Genomic DNA, 19,795 nt, shown 5'->3' with positions numbered 1-19,795 from the left:
TCAGAAGTAGTTTACACATAGTTAAGATTTTTTTTCTTCAACTTACATGGTATCATCTATTCCAGGGATTATCAGGATCAGATCAGAGGTCTATTCAGACCTTCTGCAGTATCGATAGCTTCTAATAAGTCCAGCTGGTGTTGTCGTCGAGCCATTCTTCGTTCTCGCGTGCTCCTATGCGCTCTCATATCGAAGATCATCACACGCTCTGCGTCCTTCTTTGTCGACATAAGCATGAGCTGCGGTGATTAATGAAAGTCCTAATGCACTCATAAAGTACAATAATGATTTTGTACCTTCATTAAACATTCCAGCTACAATGTAAGCCGCTATTTCAACAACTTTAGAGCCACATGGAACAATTTTATGAGTTTTTTTCCATATTAACTGATTATAACTCTCATTATTGTTTTGTGTAAATCCACAAACACCCCTTTCCAATAATTTTACGTTGCTAAGGTCTTCATAAATTGGATATATAGCTTCAGTAACATCAGCTGGTAAAGTTGGATAATCATTGGTGTATGAAGATAATGTGTCTGTTGCTAGTGCTTGCTGCCAACTACACCATTAACACGATTTTCATACACTACAACGATTTTAAAACCAAGTCCAAGGGGGAAGCATTTTCAAATTTTATTTTTCCGTCACAAAAGTTACATTTCACCTAATCACTTATCGCAGCAAATACTTAATATTTAGGTTAACAATATCTAATCTCTGCTGCCTATCGTATTTCATGATATTTTATTTCATAGGCTTATTGCAGGATCTGTTTCACAGAAATTGAATATTTAAAAAAATAACAAATATAAAATTCGTCTACAAAAGATTTGGTACTGGAAATTTGGTACGACGGAAGATCTGGTACTGAACGCACGACTTTACACTCTGACGTGACCTTACAAATTCAGATATATTTCCGAAAATATTTGTCGGATTGGCTTCAAATTTTCAGAGAATATACTTAAATATATGTACATTCCGAAAATGCAAAAAAAAAAAATCGATTTTTTGAAAATTCTAACTGCGTATAACTCCTTAAATTAATGATATTCAGATAATATTATATATTTCAGACGCTTGAATATTGGACATTTAAAGCATTCGGTATTGCAGACCTTAATTTTATTATTTATTTTCCTGTTATTTCAAACGTTTGAGTAGAATATTTTTTGAATGCATTTTAAATGGAATATAAAAAGAAGTATAAAAAAACTAACTAAAATAAAAAAGTAGTAGGGACATTAAAATCATAAGAGTTTCCATAAAGTCATTTTTTCGCCGTTACTCAAGAACTCGCGAAGGATTTACGATTTTAACTATATTTTTGCGCCTATGCAACTACCAAAGCCGACACCGTCACGTTCAGTTAATACCACTAGTCAACTATGAATATACAGAACTTCTTTTTTGCTGTAAGCACGTTCAACCCTTCTTCTTCCTTATGTATAAGGATAAACTTTGTATACTTCCCCACTTGTAATTTATGCTTCATTCAAGCACCTGCTCACGGTGTTGGTAGGAATGCTAGGCGTCGGGAAACTTCGTCTACGAGTTTATCGTAAAGATTCACGGATAATATACACCTAGATGTCTATAATTAGCATTGTTCACAGAACGTCTAGACGAGTTGTAGTTTAAGCGATATGATTTTATATACTCTAAATATACAAGTTAACAGATAAACTGTTGATTTATTCATGATCATTTTAAATATAAATTATCAGATTAATCTAAAACTCTATGAAACTCTTAGAATTATAAATTAGTCCATGAAAAAATAATTTTAAGCTCTGTAATTGAAGATTGTATCTTTTGTTCGATGTATAGTACATGATGCATACATATTAGGGTAGATCAAAAAAATAAATTATTTTTTTTTTTCAAGTGCCACGGAAAAATGGGTTGCAAGACACCTTAAAACAATTTTCACCAAATATGAGTTCTTAATTTTAATAGGAAGATCCTCCGCATCGCAGTTTTTTCTTTTTTTTTCAATCCAATAGATTAAAATTCATACCTCATCATTAATTGATTGTACAGAAAAATGTTCTGAAAGAATTTTGTAGAAAATTTAATGCTCTACAAAAAAGGTATGTTATATTTTTTCCGTAAACCTCACCATTTGAATGATATTGAAGATTTAAGTTTAATTATTTTAAGACAAATTTCATTTTTGTTTATGAATTTTATAACTCGACAATAAATGACCATTAAAAAATGCGCAATACAAATTTGTGTAGGAAATTAACTACTCTATAAAAATGGTATCCTATGTTTTGGCGATTAAATTAAGCGTTCAAAAGATATTCATCATCAAACTTTCATGTGTACTGATTTCTATCTCTGAATATCTTTATTATATATATTTATATTATAAATATATGAATTTTTGTATAAAGACAGCCCTTAAATTAATTGATCGTAAACCTTAACTCTCACATGACTTTATTTAACATTTTTTTTTCTCTTTTCTTTTTTTTTCTTGTGACAGTAAAATAAAATACGAAAAGCTTTGATTTTTTGTATTCATTTTGTTCGAATCACCGGAGATTCTGATGAGGGAATAAAACGTCTCCGACAAAAGCTACGGCGTTAGTGCTGTCGAGTGCACGTAATTAGTTATATCCGGAGGGTCTAGGAAAGCACTCCCTGACAAGTTCCTAGGCTGTAGAAAATTTTATACTTCGCGATGGAACAAAGGCATCTAGATGATATCAAACAGCTTTTGTGGCTTTTTCAACGGCTTTTCCGGCCGACACCAAAGAATTAGTGACCGTGATGTTATTGGGTCTTCTTTATCACTGCTACCGTAGAACATCTTAACTTTCTCTCCTACCCAGTATACACTAAAAACTTCAGAATGGCGAACGTCATGGTAAAACTTTTCTTTAGATTATTTTTGTGTCTTTTTCTTGTAAAAAAAGCCCATTTTCTTTCAAATTCAAGAATATAACAAATCTTTTCATCGGATTGGATTTAACCGAATTAAGTAAAAAAAGAAGAGCGAACGATTAGATACACGTTTTATGACACGTTTTAGTATAATTTACTCAAATAGTTATTTGAGTAAATGCAATTGCATCGCCCCTATTACGCTGAAGGAGAAGATACGACTTTTACAAGTTTCCAGATGAAGCATTTTGAGGTGGAAAGGATCTAAGCTTATCCAGATTATTTCAATAAAAGTAAGAAAATGATAAGTGTCGAAGTATAAGCTTAAAAAAAGAGTAAATAAAAGGCGTCGAAGAAGATGTATAATATAAAGAAAAAAAGGATAGATATAGAGAATTGTAGAGAGATAGGTAGAAAAAATAAAGCATCATCAGATACGCTAGCTACAGAGTATCCAATTAGTCGGCACTCAAGGGAGGACAGTATATGGTTGTAGAGCGAAGAACGCCTAGAGGCAGCTCCGCCTAGAATCAACCAACTACAGTAGTACATTCTCGTGGTTTGTAGTTTTGTGCATCTGCCACTCCACCCGTTTTAGCCCATTTCCACGAGGCGCTATAGCTTGCGGTATACAAGAAGGACTACTTAACTTCGCTTCGTTGCTTTCCAACGCGTATCGTCCCAAACCCCACTCTGCCTTGTGGCATGCTTCTCCTTCCGCACGAAGTCCTTCATTCACTCTTATACTCGAAGAAGGAGACCGTCTACTACCATTGCTACAAATGGATTGTAGCATCATAATGAAGAGACTTCATTCTTTCGCAACTTATTCTTATAAGCGTTATATCTTTATGGAAATGCTTTTTATCATTCTTGATCATCTACAATGAACGCAATTGTGTTCGAAGTAATTTGAAGTCATTTCCATGAATTTTAAGGATTTTAAATAATTTCAACAAAATTTCAACGTTTCGTTACATTTGATTAAAAATTCGAATTTTAAATAGAATCGGAAAAATTGCAGGAATACCTGAAATAATTGGTTAATTTTCCTTTTTTCTCCCCTCGTAAAAAGTAAAACTATCGAAATTGTTTGAAAGTTTTATTTTTGCATAGGTCTGATGTAAGTATCAATAATATTAAGTTGTAAAGATTTGTTGAATAATGTCTGAAGGTAAGGAATTGGAGCTTGGACATCTGAAAGTTGCAAGACATGCATTTGCAAGAAGCTTCTTAACTTTGCAATGGTGAACCCTAGTAATGTCGGGACATAAATTTTCTACGACCTATGCTCTTGCATGCGATAAAGTTGTTTCCCTCGTTGTTGTATAGCTCGGTATAAAAAATAAATTAGGTGGTAAATATTAATACAGTATCAAATATAAAACGTTACAATGTTTGCTAGTAGATAAAAAAAGATAAAAACAAAATGAATTTTAAGAATATGTTTTACAATAATGTCAAAATCTTTAAATATGAAATTTCTGAAATATCAGCGTTGAAAGTAGACCTAACATATGAGCGAGTTATGTCAATCGGGTATCATACGTACTTTCCAGTTCTCGCATATATATCATTATTCTGTGGTTGCTACATGCATGGTTGCACGATGTTGAGACCGCAAGGGATGTCGTTGACATCTCTCGACGATGTATTCCTGTACACGTGGTTACGCAACGAGCTCTGATGTTTCAGCGTGTCCTGCAAGCTCCGCATGCCGTTATTCCTATCAACATCTTCCGTTCATTACAACTTGACAGAAGGTATAGTTGAATAGGTTAAAAGTAAAGATATTTTCAAGTAATGAAATTCTAATGAAATAGAATTATTATACTAATACTTATTCTTAATTGTTCAATTACCGAACTAATGCGATGGTAATGTTTCACATTGCTAATAAGCGTAATCTAACTTTCACATTTTTTATCATAAACTGTTATACAAATCATTGAGGTAAGCTCAACAGGTAGAACATTACGAATTATAGGTACCAACGTAATATCTACTGAATTACAGTTACAACGGCATCACTATTTCCCGAAAATCTATCTCTCATATCTTATCACGCAATTATTGATTTTAATTGAAATATCATATATATCTCATGAAATACCATCCTATTTCTTATCATTTATATCTGTAATTTATTAATTTTCATATCCTACGTTATTAAAAAGAAAATATTTTCTCAAGCCATGAAGTAATCTCATTTTTTCCTCTTTTCAATTATAAAAAAGATGAAACGATTTGTCTGCTATTATTTTTTCCAAAGAAAAAATAATGCAAGGTAGAAAATAAATTCATCTACGTAATTATTTTTTTTACCTTTTTGTAAATAAGAAAAGTACAAATGACTTTCGTCAATTCTATGCATTGAACAAGTCTTACCGCGAATGTCTCTACTAACACGAACATAATTGTTGAAATAGAGTTTACGTCCTATCTATCTAAACGCACGGTTGGGCCGGGATTGCACACCACAAATTATCTAGCACAAGGGGTTCCACCTACTAATCTCCCTTCTTTACCCCTTGCCACTACCGTCACTGTCACCATCTCTAGCTTCCAGCATGTACTTTTCTACTCATTTCCTCATCCTTCTTCCCTTTTCTCTCTCTCTCTTCGTCTTTCTTTAGCACGTGCATGCATAATACAAAGAAGGAATCCAATGGAGGCTTTCAAAGAACTTTATTCATCGAGATTTCCTTATCAGAAACGCCTTAATATCCTACTTCTTATCATTTTCTATCAATCTTCCTTGAATAAGTTAAATTGAAATTATTTCTTTATTTAAATTTCGTACATATGTTACTTTAAGGGTACACTTTAAGAATAATATATTATCTATTTATAAAACTAGTGCAAGCTCTTTTTGATAAAGATTTGAAAGGAAAATAACATTATTATGGCAATCAATTTAAAATAAATCCTATAAAAGTTACTATATATTTTAATAATAAATTCGTTATATTTTAATTTGAATATGTTAATATTCCAAATATTGTTAGATCTTGAAGAATATGATTATGATTTATAGAATTCAAAGGACGAAGTTCGTTTATCATACTTGAATAAATCGAATTTCAAAATAACAATTGTCGTATCGACAATGAGATTACCATTGTACACGTCAGAGTTATCGCATTGGATATAGGTAATTGTTCTTCCCTTAGTGGGGTAGATACGCTAGAGAAAAGCCGATGTTCGTGTGTGCGTTTAATTAAATTGGATGCAAGGGACCAATTAATACGAGCTCGGTCATTAATGAATGAAGAAAGCTCGATTCTCGAAGAGGAGTGAGGACTGGGCTCATTCTGTAAACTCAAGTATATTACTCTACGTAGTTATATGTGATATACATGTGTTTTTGCGTTTACGTATTTAAGAGAAAGATAGAAATAAAGTACAACAAGATAGGATAGAAAAATGACGTTGGATAAAACAGTAAAATAGGATATAACGTGCTTGCTAGTTTTTCCATTATTTATTTCTCTAATATTTTATTGTCTCAATAACCTAGTTCTAATTTTAGTTTCAACGTTGAGGATGATTGTATTATGGATAAACTTTATTCTACACACTTTTCATTTATATGTAATTCAATTTAACATTTATTTCATTTTCTAAAGTTTTTATGAACTCAGATAAATATCTATTTTTTGTTTATCACTGACTTCATTTCTAGTTGCATATAGAAAAGAGTATAAAAATAGTTTTCCGATTCGAATGGAAGATCAAATAATATTTTTTTCCTGTTCACTCGTAAAACTGACCCTCCCTAATGTCATGGTTACTTCCCAGATGGGTTTTCCAAAAGTAATAACTGTTAATTTGATTTCGTTGAAATAATATCCGTGAGCCGTAGCGATAAGCGTTAGCGATTGTCATAAAAATAATTACCAAAATCTCACGTATACCTCCCTAACATTTTATTCCGTGTGAGTACCTATATACTAAAATATATTGAAATATTGAATGTATACCTTTATGTTTTTCTACATATGTGATGTGTGATGTGTATGTATGTATGTATGTTTGGTGTTTTCTCCGATAACGGATATCGATTTGTACGTGGTCGATACTCTCTCTTCCACTACCTCGCACCCCTTCCATCATTCTCCATTCTCTCCTTCAATCCCTTTCTTCCCTCTCTCTCTCTCTCTTTGCGTACAAATCACTCCCCTCCTATGCCCTCACACATATACACATCCATCGACTGTTTTCCGAACATTATACAGCTCACTGAATAATCGAAAATAAACCCATCCATGTATTTTTGTGTATTACCTGTAAAATAATCCACCGGACGATACTCGTCGCGGAACCTGAAAATGATCGTATCGTACGAGTACGATATATCCTGCCAAAAGGAATGAAACACACTAGTACCGCTCACTACCGTTCGTTCTGGTTATCATGTTTTATCCGTGACCTCTCTCTCTCTCTCTCTTTCTCTCTCTCTGTCATCGATCTCGTCCCTTCTAGTTTTTTTTTCTATTTTTGTTTTCTCCATACATCCAACGGATACAGTGGTGCTAATATCGTGAAACTAATTGAATTATTCGCTTTCTCATATACTCGATTTGTTCAATGCTGGAACCCTATATTCGTTTTATTTATTTTATGATATCATGTACACGTATTATAGTAACGTTGATATGATCAAAGAAGAATAACATGGACGTAAATTGATTTGGCACTTTCATATTATTCGGAAAATGTTGTCTTGAATTTTCTTGGAAGTAATATATAACAGCTGAATTCTCCGAATATTCAAGCGATCAATGTTTGTCAAGCTACGTCTTATAATATCTCATTCCTCACTCTCTCTCTCTCTCTCTTGTTGATTGTATGCGCATACAGTAGAATCCCGTATAACACGAATTCCTATAGTGCGAATTAATATGACCCATTACGTATTAACCACGTTATACATGAGTTTACTGTACTAAGGAGGCAGTTAGGTTTCAAGGGTTCTACTGTCAAAGGCTTAGTAACATGTATATATATGCAACATTACTTGAAAAAGTAAACGTAAAGTATTCTCAAAGTGTAGTTTGGCTGATCAATTGGAGTAAAAGACAAAGCAATAAAGAGAAGGAGGACGAAAAGGAAACGTTTGATTTCGTGTCAGAATGCAATACATCTCTCCTCGGTTTACTAACGATCCGGTGAGACGGAAGTGTATCGTGCCCAGCGAAGCGGGCCCATCCGGTCTGCAAGATTAACTGCCAACAAAGTTCCATTACAGAGCTCTCTTCCGATACCGTCACTCTTCTCGTGGTTTCACGATCGTCCCAAGCCGGCTATTGCTTTATACAACGATCCGCGATTAATGTACGATTGCTTCCGTGTGAAAATTTACTATCGTTAACGAAGGACCTAGCTCGGTTAGCCGATGATGGAACCGGTTACCAAAAATATCAAACGTTTTGAATAAAGTTTATATTGTTCGTTAGTGAGCGCGAGAATCTGCAGACGTGTGTACTGCATTTCGTTGCTTTTTTTATTCGATCCATGAGAATTCCAGGATTTATGAGTTTTTTTCGTTTTTTTCGCGTTGTCTTCTCTTTTTTCTTTTTTTTTTTATATTACTACGGTTTTTATATAAACTAAAACAATTGAAAACAATAGTCGGAATGTAGACGTTGATTTGTAGAAGACATTAATAAATAACAACGAATAAAATAGAATACAGGTAACTATGTCTGCGTGATCACTGGATAAAAGAAGAATCGATTGTACAAACCTGATTGATTTATAGAAACTTCAATCCAAAGTGTTTCATTGGTTCATAGACGATTCTTCACGAGTGTACCACGATACACCTCGGGTCAGGACTTTGTCAGGTACCAGTCAGCGACGTCGCTCGTTTCAAGTCAACTGTAAATAGATCGTCGCGTGTGTTCTATTAATTCCTTTCACGGAAGGGAAAGAGAGAAAGAGAGAGAGAGAGAGAGAGAGAGAGAAAGAGTTGTCATGAATTACGAGGATAATCGACGAAAACTTTAGTCATTTTTAAACTTTATAGATAGTAAATGATGTATATTATCGTTACTAATTAATTACAATGTTAAATTTTAAACATAATGAACTAATTCTTTATTTTAATTGATTTTTAGGAAAAAATTTCTTTAAGAAAAAAAAATGAAATCTTACAAAATTGTTCATAATGCAATACTTTATTTTACACATTGACGATTGAGCCAAATTGCTTCCGTATAAATTCCGAAGTTCCCGCAAAAGACCAAACTTACTACGTGCAACGGTTGTGTAAGGGGTAAGAAGCCGATGAGAGAAGAAACTTAGTGTGGTAGTGTCGATTAAAGTTTTCTATTCGCACCTTTCGTTCTACAAATTACCTGATCGTGATTGAGTTTCTGTCGAGCAATTTAGAACCTTCAGTATTATTTATAGGTAATATTACTTCGATTGAATCGAATATCTATATGCTATTATATTTATAAATCGAACAAATAATAATAATTTTCGTCTAATGATCAAAACCAATAGCCTTTTATTAATTTAAATTCATATAAAATTGTTTTATCAAATGTCATTAGAGTTTATTTAACATTAATTAATAATATATTATATTATTTTGCTAAAAGAATTGTCACCTTTAAAAGTTTTATCGTTTCTTTTGATTTATATAAAAATTATTTCTAAAATAAATAATGATTTTTTCGTAAATATATCCAAATTACTGAAAACAAAAATGTAATTGGGTGGGATTTAACACTTGTAAATACAAGTACGATCGTAAACGCGTATATATCACTATGTATTACATACAGTTATGTAGAATATATATATAGAAAGGGTGTTTAAGTAGGTGGGTGGAGAGTAACGTTGAAAGTAGGGAAAGCGCTAGGGGATGAGAATCGATCGATGAAATGGCGTGATTAGAGGCTAACGACACCGCGCTTCGCCATGAATCAGTACGATGCTTCGAAAGAAAATTATTGCGGAGTACTTCCACCCGACCGTGACATACTATCGAATTACAGCTAACGAGGATTCGCACGGAACAAACGTCCTCTCAGGAAGACCTTCGAAATCGGCGGTTTTCCAGCGACACAGATTGGTCGAAAGGGTTAGGAGAGGGGAGAAGGGTTAATAAAGGCCAGTTCTGTGGTTAAATGTGAATCCATTTCGAATTCGTCGAGCGGATTGATGCGTCGATATTAAAGAACAGATTGCGCTCTTCGTACTGTTGAAAACCCATACCACTATATACGCCTCTGATTTCCATAAGTTTCGCTTGCATGGCTATCAACGTTTTCCCGCTTCGATTGGACCAGGCCAATATGCTAAATGTTTTATGTTTTTTATTATTATTTTTTTTTAATAATTCTTTTAATCGGTTCCATTATAATCGTTTCATTTAATATTATGAAATCTTAGCTTATTATATACTTAAACAAGTCGTTTTATGAAATAACTTTGTAATATACTATATGAATTTATGAAAGTTAAAGTATATAACCCTGTCTTCTTTCATAATTTAATTAGTCAGTATAGTTATTTCAAGGTTTAGCTGATATTTCATGAATAAACGTATTTCACGTTTTATCGATAACATGTATATATATTCATATAACCATATTCAAATATTAAGAAAGAAAATTGAACACGTTTATTTACTAGTATAGCAAGTTACCAATGTATTTGTAATTTATTGTCCCAATTTTTGACTTCTTTGGCATTTATCTAACGGGATAAAAAAGAAAAAGAAAAATGACATCTTGGTTAGTTGAGGCATTTAGGGTTCAGCGGGGTGAGGATTTACGAGCATAAATTCGATCGTATAGCCGGCAAACGTGTAAAAAGTAAGGACAGGCCAAACCAACGGAATACTAATACAACGTAATAACGCTTCATAACGTACGGTTATTACGTTTCAGAATAGCATGCTCTAGTCGTTGTTCAAATTTCATGACCATAAAACTCCAAGTGCGTTACTCTCATAATACGAATACGTGTGGGATGTATTACCATTCTTGCATACCAAGTTATATACCAATTTGAAACAAATCTAGTAAAGAGCTACCTGTTACAATAGTCTTACAGTCTTTCCCCGCTATAATCGCAATGAACCGCAATGGAGTAACAACGAGAAAGAGCTTTGCAGGAAACTTATGGCAACCCTCTAAGAGGATATTGGATATCCGTTTAACGAGAGAGCTTTTGGGTTTATCGATAAACCTTTCATAATGCTTAAGAAGTAACGAAGCATTGAAAAACTCAATATTCATGAAATTTAACTGCTATGAAATAGTAAAGAATCATTAAATAAGTTTATAAAAATTAGAATATTCGTGAAATTACGATTATTTTATCATTGTATGTTTTAACTACAATAAAATATCTTTATCTGAAAACTATATATAATATATAGCTAATATTATTTAGAAGTAATTAATATAATAGAATTATACATTTTAATTCTAGCGCATATATGTATATAAATATTTTAAGATATCAAAGTACACACACATTGATCGATCATTAAATTTCATTAAAAAAATACTGGTCTTATCAAGAGTCGAAGATATCACGGATCTTCCGAATCAGGTGTATAAGATTTATTGCAATCTTTACCTATTTTCTATCACACTCGAAAAGGATAAAGCCCATACATGAATGCGTCATCCTTTGTAAAGGACGCGTGCGCGTTTCCAAGACCATCTTTGAAGGAAATTCTACCCTTTTACGTTACGGTACGTGCATTGCGCTTGATGTATGCCGAGAATTATTATTTTGACGTTTCGGATCGACCACGGTTCTTTTTCCACCTTTACTCGAGTCTCCGTTTCTTTCCGACCGGTCCATTAATCATGTTGGTGAAATAAAAGTATGACCAACTCAAAGAAAAATTATACTGAGAGAAAGGATCAATGGCGACGGGCAACTGAAATACATTATCGTCATTGTTTTTCCAAGCACCGGTGTACTTGGGTCGATTTTATCTCACCGTTATTGGGAACATTTAAGACTGTTATTAATCGATGCAACGATGATATAGGATATTTGACGTTAACGGAAATATAATAAAAATAGTAAACAAAAAAACACGAATTAATAGAAATATATTTTTTGGTTTATAATGTAGACTCCCGTATTGATTTGACACCGATACAATGTTTCTCAAACATATTTTTCTAATGATATTTTTTTCTTAATAGCTATCGCTATTAAAGTCTTAAGGTGGAAATCTAACGAGTAAAAATTGTAAATTCATTGGCAAAGTACTTAGGAACATCTAACGCCAGTTATTAGGTATATGTGCACAGTGATAAATGGATTTTGGTTTAACCTATATAGAAAAGAAAATATTGGAGTGTATGAGACATAAAACAATGTTTCATGTTGTGGATGAAAAGTGTTGCTGGAAAATGTTTATAAACGCATGCGCCACAGTGCTATCTCAGAAAGTGAAGTAGAAGGTCATCTTTACTCAAGGGGAAGTTGAGTATGCCGCAATGCAGTTCGGGATGCCATGTATCCCGTGTACAGTATCCTCCATCTAAGTCCATTCCTGCCATGCAGGTAATGGTCCCACAGTGCATTCGCTGCCACTTTCGTCAGAGAAATTGGGTTTAAAAGTGAATGTTCGGTACAACGTAAACCTTTATGCAAAACCTAATGGTTCGCAAGATAAAACAAACAATTTAGGTTGACTAGAACAGTACGAGAGTAATAATGAAAAATTATAGACGTTTGCCCTTTATATTCCATTTGAACAAATTAGGAATTTACGCGAAAAATCAAAACAAATTCTGTAATTAAAACTTATAATTCTTATTTTGCTAAATTTTATTACTTTTCGCGAGAGAGGCAAGCGTGTGAGGGCGTTGAAAGAATCATTAGTAAATTAAAAAGTGACGAATACGACATTTACTTCGGTAGAAATTCAAAAAGCAAATTGCAGAGAAATGTGTCGTTTTTTATGCGATCGATCGTAAGTTTAGAGAGCTCTTCGCAGTTCATCAGCATGCGCCTCGTTTCGCGCCCCATTCGATGGTTCTATCACTTTGCACCATTCGAGTTGACTCGCGTGAAAACGTTTGAACTAATACGAAACGACTATGTTCGTTTCTTTGACGATGTAATTTTTAGTTTTTTTTTTCGAAATTCAAGTTGGTGCAAATAATACATTCGTCTTTTGAAAATATCAAATAGAGAAAATGTAATTATTATTTATCTAATGACAAGAACAGCATATTCATTTGTTTTAATTATTTAATGTATAGTAGAATCTTTTTGACATAGCTGCATAATTTCAAACTATGGAAAACACTTATGTTTCATAGTCAATCGTGGATAGAAGAACATTTTAACATAAAAGCTAATGTTTATTATCACTTTATTCAATTATATTTCGACGTATTTAATTTTCTTTCTTTATGCATCGTATTAGCAGATATGACCCTTTCTGCCAATAAGAAAACAAGGTTCCAAGAAACAAGAGTGAGGTCAATTAAATCCACATTCCTTCTATAAGCAAACTTTTTATTATCTCATTACATTTACTTTCTATTACGATTACAAAGTACTTTTACATTACCTCTTATCAACATTCATGAACCTATTGTTGTTGTAAACTTTGAATGTATGTACACTAGTTTTTAATTACAGCATGGATACTAAAAAGATACTTAGAAAATTATGGTATACAGATAAAAATATTATAAACTTATTTTAAATAATTTATTTTTTGTTTGTAATTCGACACTCAAATATGTCGGCAGGAGAATTTGAAGGTGGCAACTAAGCTACTTCGCTTGTTTTACGTCTCAAGTGTATACTAGTTTCAGTTTCAATAGAAAATAAAATTAAGAACACTCTTGCAAAGCTTTAATAATCCAAAATGAAACAAAGTGAAAACAAGTCGACAAAAACAAGATATTTTTAATAATAAGTTTTATATCAAACTTTTCAAAATACTTACTTACAATTAAAAGTACATTTCTACGTAACTTTTAACACCGATATTATTAGAATTTTATCTTGTAGCATAGCTAATTATGAATCGAAAAAAAGAATTTGTTCGACATAGTTCTTAATATAACGTGTCGATTTCTAAGAAATTCAAGGAAAATACATAATAGAGAGGCTTTTGGCATTTTCTTCGTATTCCTTTGGTTTAGGATTTGGTTTCTCCTATAAACAAGCACGTTTCTTGGTAAATCCGCATCTGGTGCGGAGGACAATTAGAGGGGATCACGCTTCGTCGGTATTAACACTCAGGGTGGCGGAGTGACGAGAATATTTGCCGGCATGTTATGCGACTCGTCGTTATACGACGGAGCTTGTTCGCGAAACAATAGACCCGTCGAGTAAGCCACCCTGAGGGTGTTAGACCGATACAACGGCGTGAAGGAGAAAAACGAAGAAGGTAAAGGATGAAGAGAAAAAGAAAGGGAGAGGAGAGAGTAAGAGAGAGTGAGAGAAAGAGACAGAGAACAGAATCCACCTCATCGAAGATGGTGTCAAGAATACGCAGCCTCGATGATGGAGCATCGGAGGTATTATATCGGTGATTATATCGGTGAATGCTGATAGTGAGAAAACGAAAGATTCGACGTCAGCACTAGACACGACGATCCTCCTCTCTTCTTCTTCTTCCTTGATGGTTTTTCCGCGCTTCGCCACGAACGTGTGAGAACAATACCGTACGTCGAAGCTCGTCTACTTTCACAAGCCATGATCCTCGATCGCTTTCATTTTTTCTCGAGTGACTCGCAGAAAAGAACCATTGACATCTTTTGGCACTTTGCATCGAGCCATCGCGAATAACGATGGATTAGGAATTTCCTTTCTATGTAGGTGCTTACGATGTGAATTCATCGATCAAAGGAACACACTGTCAACGAAACTCTATTCGTCCAAGTCCTTTATTATATAATCAAATGCTTTCATTCCCATTCACACGATAAAATAATATCGTATAGTAGATTATTTTCTTTTAATCAAAACATTTGTGTTAATTGTTATAGATTACTGACATTTTGTTATTTGGCGGCACTTAACTGTTGGCTACTCCTATGCCCGGTTACACTCTCTCATGACTGGCAAATGGGTTCCGTTCCTTTGGTTACATCTTTAGCTGATACTAGGAACCTTGCGACTTGTCTATTTTTCGGCGGCTGCTTAGTTCTCACGTACAAAGCTTTCACGGATTTTGAGGTAAGTTTTATATCATAATACATATAGGTTTTTATAAAGAACATCCATAAATATTTTATGCAAATTTTATGTTATCAAAATCTTTTTTGTTTATGAGAAACTTGATTTTTTTCCCGAATTCTTACAAAATCTCGATAAATGTTCTGTGAACCAGGATATAAAGTCACTAAACAACGTTGCTGAATTTTCTACATACGATGCTACTGCATTCGAATGACATCCAACGAAGTGACTACTAGTTACGGCCTCTAAAAGTTGTTTCGCATTGAAACGGTCTTGCGGCCCTGTCGCTCGTATATCTGCCAACGACGGACCGTATAGTATAGTCGATGATGAAGTCGCACCAATTTCGAAAGTCGTAAAACGAGAATCAATGGTTTACCAAAGACATATTCACGTCTTATCGTCTGAAAATTTATCGTATTTTAATCTTTAAAATAAAAACATATTTTTTTGTTTTTGAAGTGAAAACTTCTTTAAAATAGAGAGTGATTTGAAAAAAATCTTTATGCTTTCTTTATGCTCTGCTTCGTAGTTATCGTTCCTGGTTGTACATTAGGGTGGGTCAAAAAAATCAATTATTTTTTTTTTTACAAATGACACGGAAAAATGGGTTGCTAGACACTTTAAAAAAATTCTCACCAAATATGAGCTCTTAATTTTAGTAGAAAGATCCTCCGCATCGCAGTTTTTTATTTTTTTCTCAGTCCAATAGAATAAAATTCATACCTCATCATTAATTGATTGTACAGAAAAATGTTCTGGAAGAATTTTGTAGAAAATTTAATGCTCTACAAAAAAGGTATGTTATATTTTTTCCGTAAACCTCGCCATTTGAATGATATTGAAGATCTAAGTTTAATTATTTTAAGACAAATTTCATTTTTGTTTATGAATTTTATAACTCGACAATAAATGACTATTAAAAAATGCGCAATACAAATTTGTGTAGGAAATTAACTACTCTATAAAAATGGTATCCTATGTTTTGGCGATTAAATTAAGCGTTCAAAAGATATTCATCATCAAACTTTTTTGTTAAAGAGCATCAAAAAAATTACCCTACTTGCAACAAAAAAATTGTTTAAAAATAAATAACTCAGTTAAAAATTGAAATAAAAAACTTTTTTATAACTAATTGGAAATTTTTTTCTCTAAAACTGAAATATATCATAATATATTTATAATGAAAACTTTGCTGTTTTTATTAATAAATAATTAACTAAGCGATAAATAATGTACAATTTATTTTTTTAAATATAGACAAAGATACTTACACATAAAAAAAAACTTGAAAAATATTTTGAAGTTTCTCAGTTGATAAAAACTAAAATTCGTGTAAATTTTCTCAAAACATAAATTAAATTGAAACTTTTCGAGTATCTAATCAAAAACTTTTAAAATCAGTACACATGAAAGTTTGATGATGAATATCTTTTGAACGCTTAATTTAATCGCCAAAACATAGGATACCATTTTTATAGAGTAGTTAATTTCCTACACAAATTTGTATTGCGCATTTTTTAATAGTCATTTATTGTCGAGTTATAAAATTCATAAACAAAAATGAAATTTGTCTTAAAATAATTAAACTTAGATCTTCAATATCATTCAAATGGCGAGGTTTACGGAAAAAATATAACATACCTTTTTTGTAGAGCATTAAATTTTCTACAAAATTCTTCCAGAACATTTTTCTGTACAATCAATTAATGATGAGGTATGAATTTTATTCTATTGGACTGAGAAAAAAATAAAAAACTGCGATGCGGAGGATCTTTCTACTAAAATTAAGAGCTCATATTTGGTGAAAATTGTTTTAAAGTGTCTAGCAACCCATTTTTCCGTGTCACTTGTAAAAAAAAAATAATTGATTTTTTTTTACCCACCTTATTGTACATGTGTGTGTTTGTGTGCGACTGCATATTATGAAGCGTGGACTCATATACAATAATTTCGATACTAAACCTGTTTGTAGGTAGGAGCGATAGAAGGGTAGAAGAATAAACAGAGATAAGCACGTAGGTATTCGTCAAAAGAATAAGGTACAAACGAACCGACGGTCGAAATAAAGAAACAAGGTGCGTGGTCTGTTTTTTTTTTTTACCAAACGTGTCATCTTTTTCTATTTAAAAATGTTTCTATTTTATTGAAAAATTGATAATAAACTCTTTATTTCAAAACTATTATAATTAATAATTATGAAATACATAGAATATATAATAATTGTATGTTTGAAATATTTTACAAAAAAGAATGATTACAAGATACATCAGAGAAAAATAATTAGATAACATTGTAGAATACATTAGGAGCAGCTTACAAATTCCATTCAAATTCAAGCAAATTACTGTCACATTTTTATTTTGCTTCATTATAAAATATATTTGATTCATAAAGACAAAATGTGTCTTTAAATTTGATTTTTATTTGTTTTTATAAAAAATATCCAAAGACATGAACTAACCCAGGAATACAAAAAAATTTTATTATTAATTATATTATTTACGTTATAAAGAAATTGACGATAATTTTTTAATCAAATAAAAACATTTTTAACAGGCTGAATGCCGAGCGTGAATTGGTGGAGTTTACCACTGGTCTTAAATTCGAGACTCGATGTTCGATAAGCTGAAAGAGCGATACGATTCAATGTGCTCTTTAGATTTTTCGTTGTTCACATCTTTATTTAGACGAGAGTATTTAGAGAATTTAAGTTTGTGGTTTAAAGAATGAAGATGAGATATGTTATAAATAATAAGGGTCTCGAGAAAGAGAGGTGTGACAGGCTATGGAGTTGAAAAAATATTTCTAGAAAAGATCTCTATTAGAGCTCTCATTGCATTTTACCAGAACCTTCGTTTAGTCCAGTAGTATTTTCCATATATTTTTCGTAAAGTTTTTATTTCGTCTATCCTACAATGTTTGTTAGCAGCGCAAGAATTTAGATGAAAACGGGAAATTGAAAACCATACTAACAAAAAAAATTTTATACCTGAGTTTCAAAAAAAAGAATTATTTTTATTTACTTAGTTTCCGACGAATTATATTTCCTTTGTTAAACATCCTACGATTTTGGGGTCTATCTATGACTATCGCATTCAGCATTCCATTTTTATTGCTTGAATTTGGAAAAGTGTACTTTTTATCAGCTATTTCACCCAGAGACCATACCGGTGACCTTTATTATATATGGTAATAATATTATAATAAATAAATCCTACAATTATCTTACTCTTGAAACTGTGCATTCGTCTCTTTCTCTCGAAACTTAGATTTTTGAAGGTTTCACTTCTAACACGTATGATCTGCACACATGATTTTTTCTTATTTTTATCATTATAATTTTCTCTTGTATATACCGTTAGATTGTTATTTAATAATTAATAAATGAATTAAAAAAATAAATAAATGGTACGCATTCTACATGAAAAATTAATTCTAAATAAAAAACTTAATTATTTTTTTAAATATAGCTCTATTATTTACGTATGTTTGTTTCTCAGCAGACGGTATAATAATGCATTTGATAGTAAAAAAAAAAAATATAATACCACGCGATAGTCTATTATGTTTAGCTTTTTAAGAGAAGATCGTAAATTTTCTGAAAAACAAACTTAAACACAGTCAAGTGTTTGACGTGATGAACTCTTTAAAGTTGTAAGATGACGTGATAACCACTTTTTCTCGAAAAAAAATACCGTATCCGCGGCTTTAATGTCTGCTTTTCTACGAGGCAACGAATATGAGATCCGTGGTTGAAGTCACGGTAAGAACTATGTGCGAACTTATATCTTTTTTTTTTATAAAAAAAGAACGAAAAAAAAGGAAAAAGAAGAAAAAGGTCATATTTTTTACTTTATCCGCGTCGAGAGTTAGAAACTTGTGTACGCAGGTGCCTGTGGAAGATAGATCTTTTTATGAAAATAGCTTCGTATCGTTGCTTACTATTCTTATGAGAGAAAAGTTGCTATCGTAACCAGGCGAATACACGATGAACTTGTGTAACGATTTGAAGCTAGGTACTTCATACATATAACGTTTTGATCAGAATGTATACCAGGTTTATAACGAAAGAACATATACATACATATAGAGTTTGTTTTCTTCAATGCACCATCGATCGAATGATGTAAAGAGTTATATGGTCGGTTTAACGAAAGCTTCGGTAAATATCGATTTCTTCATTCGTTTTTCAGGCCGTGATAAACTAGAGGAATGGCCAACAATCCAAACGTTACCAGTTTCAATGTACATACATATCTAGATAGTTTATTCTGTATTCAGAGAAACGATCATTTCGAAGGTAGAATCATGCTTCGATGAGTCAGCGTTTTACTCTAAACCACAGGCTAAATTTCCGGCTACGTTTGTGTTATCGGCAAGTTTAAAGTCAAATATGTATAACCACGAATGGAATGATAACGACCAACATTAGTGGTTAGTGGAATTATTAATTTTTACTACTTATCTAGCAAACAATATTTACGAATAATATTCTACTTTAATAAGACCCTAACCACTTAAATTCAGTGAATAATCGTAATTATTTTTTTTTATTTTCATATATCATTTCATATATATATATATATATATAAATTTGTATTTGACCTATATATATAAAACAAAATACACAAAACACGTAATAATTAAATCTATGTACACTTCGTTTTTATTCGTACCTTGTGTTTTCGCGGATAAATAG

At 32.3% G+C, this 19,795-nt stretch overlaps 1 protein-coding gene across 2 annotated transcripts in view; it reads left to right on the top strand.

Moving 5' to 3' along the window:
* Window positions 1–19,795, top strand: part of LOC107071710 (protein O-mannosyl-transferase TMTC1) — a 174,325-nt gene that overhangs the window by 115,276 nt on the left and 39,254 nt on the right. For both annotated transcript variants that reach the window (XR_016175987.1, XM_015330933.2), the window contains exon 7: window positions 14,901–15,090. Coding sequence is in view for 1 of the 2 variants with exons in the window: in XM_015330933.2 (XP_015186419.1) it covers window positions 14,901–15,090 (190 nt within the window). In the remaining variant the exon portion in view is untranslated. The remainder of the gene's footprint in view (window positions 1–14,900; window positions 15,091–19,795) is intronic.

This window comes from Polistes dominula, unplaced genomic scaffold (assembly GCF_049000335.1).
Source record: "Polistes dominula isolate Pdom_NZ unplaced genomic scaffold, Pdom_raw_medaka contig_15, whole genome shotgun sequence".
Taxonomy (NCBI): domain Eukaryota; kingdom Metazoa; phylum Arthropoda; class Insecta; order Hymenoptera; family Vespidae; genus Polistes; species Polistes dominula.
The sequence above is the reverse complement of the archived record's forward strand: the minus strand, read 5'-3'. Positions and strand labels throughout refer to the sequence as shown.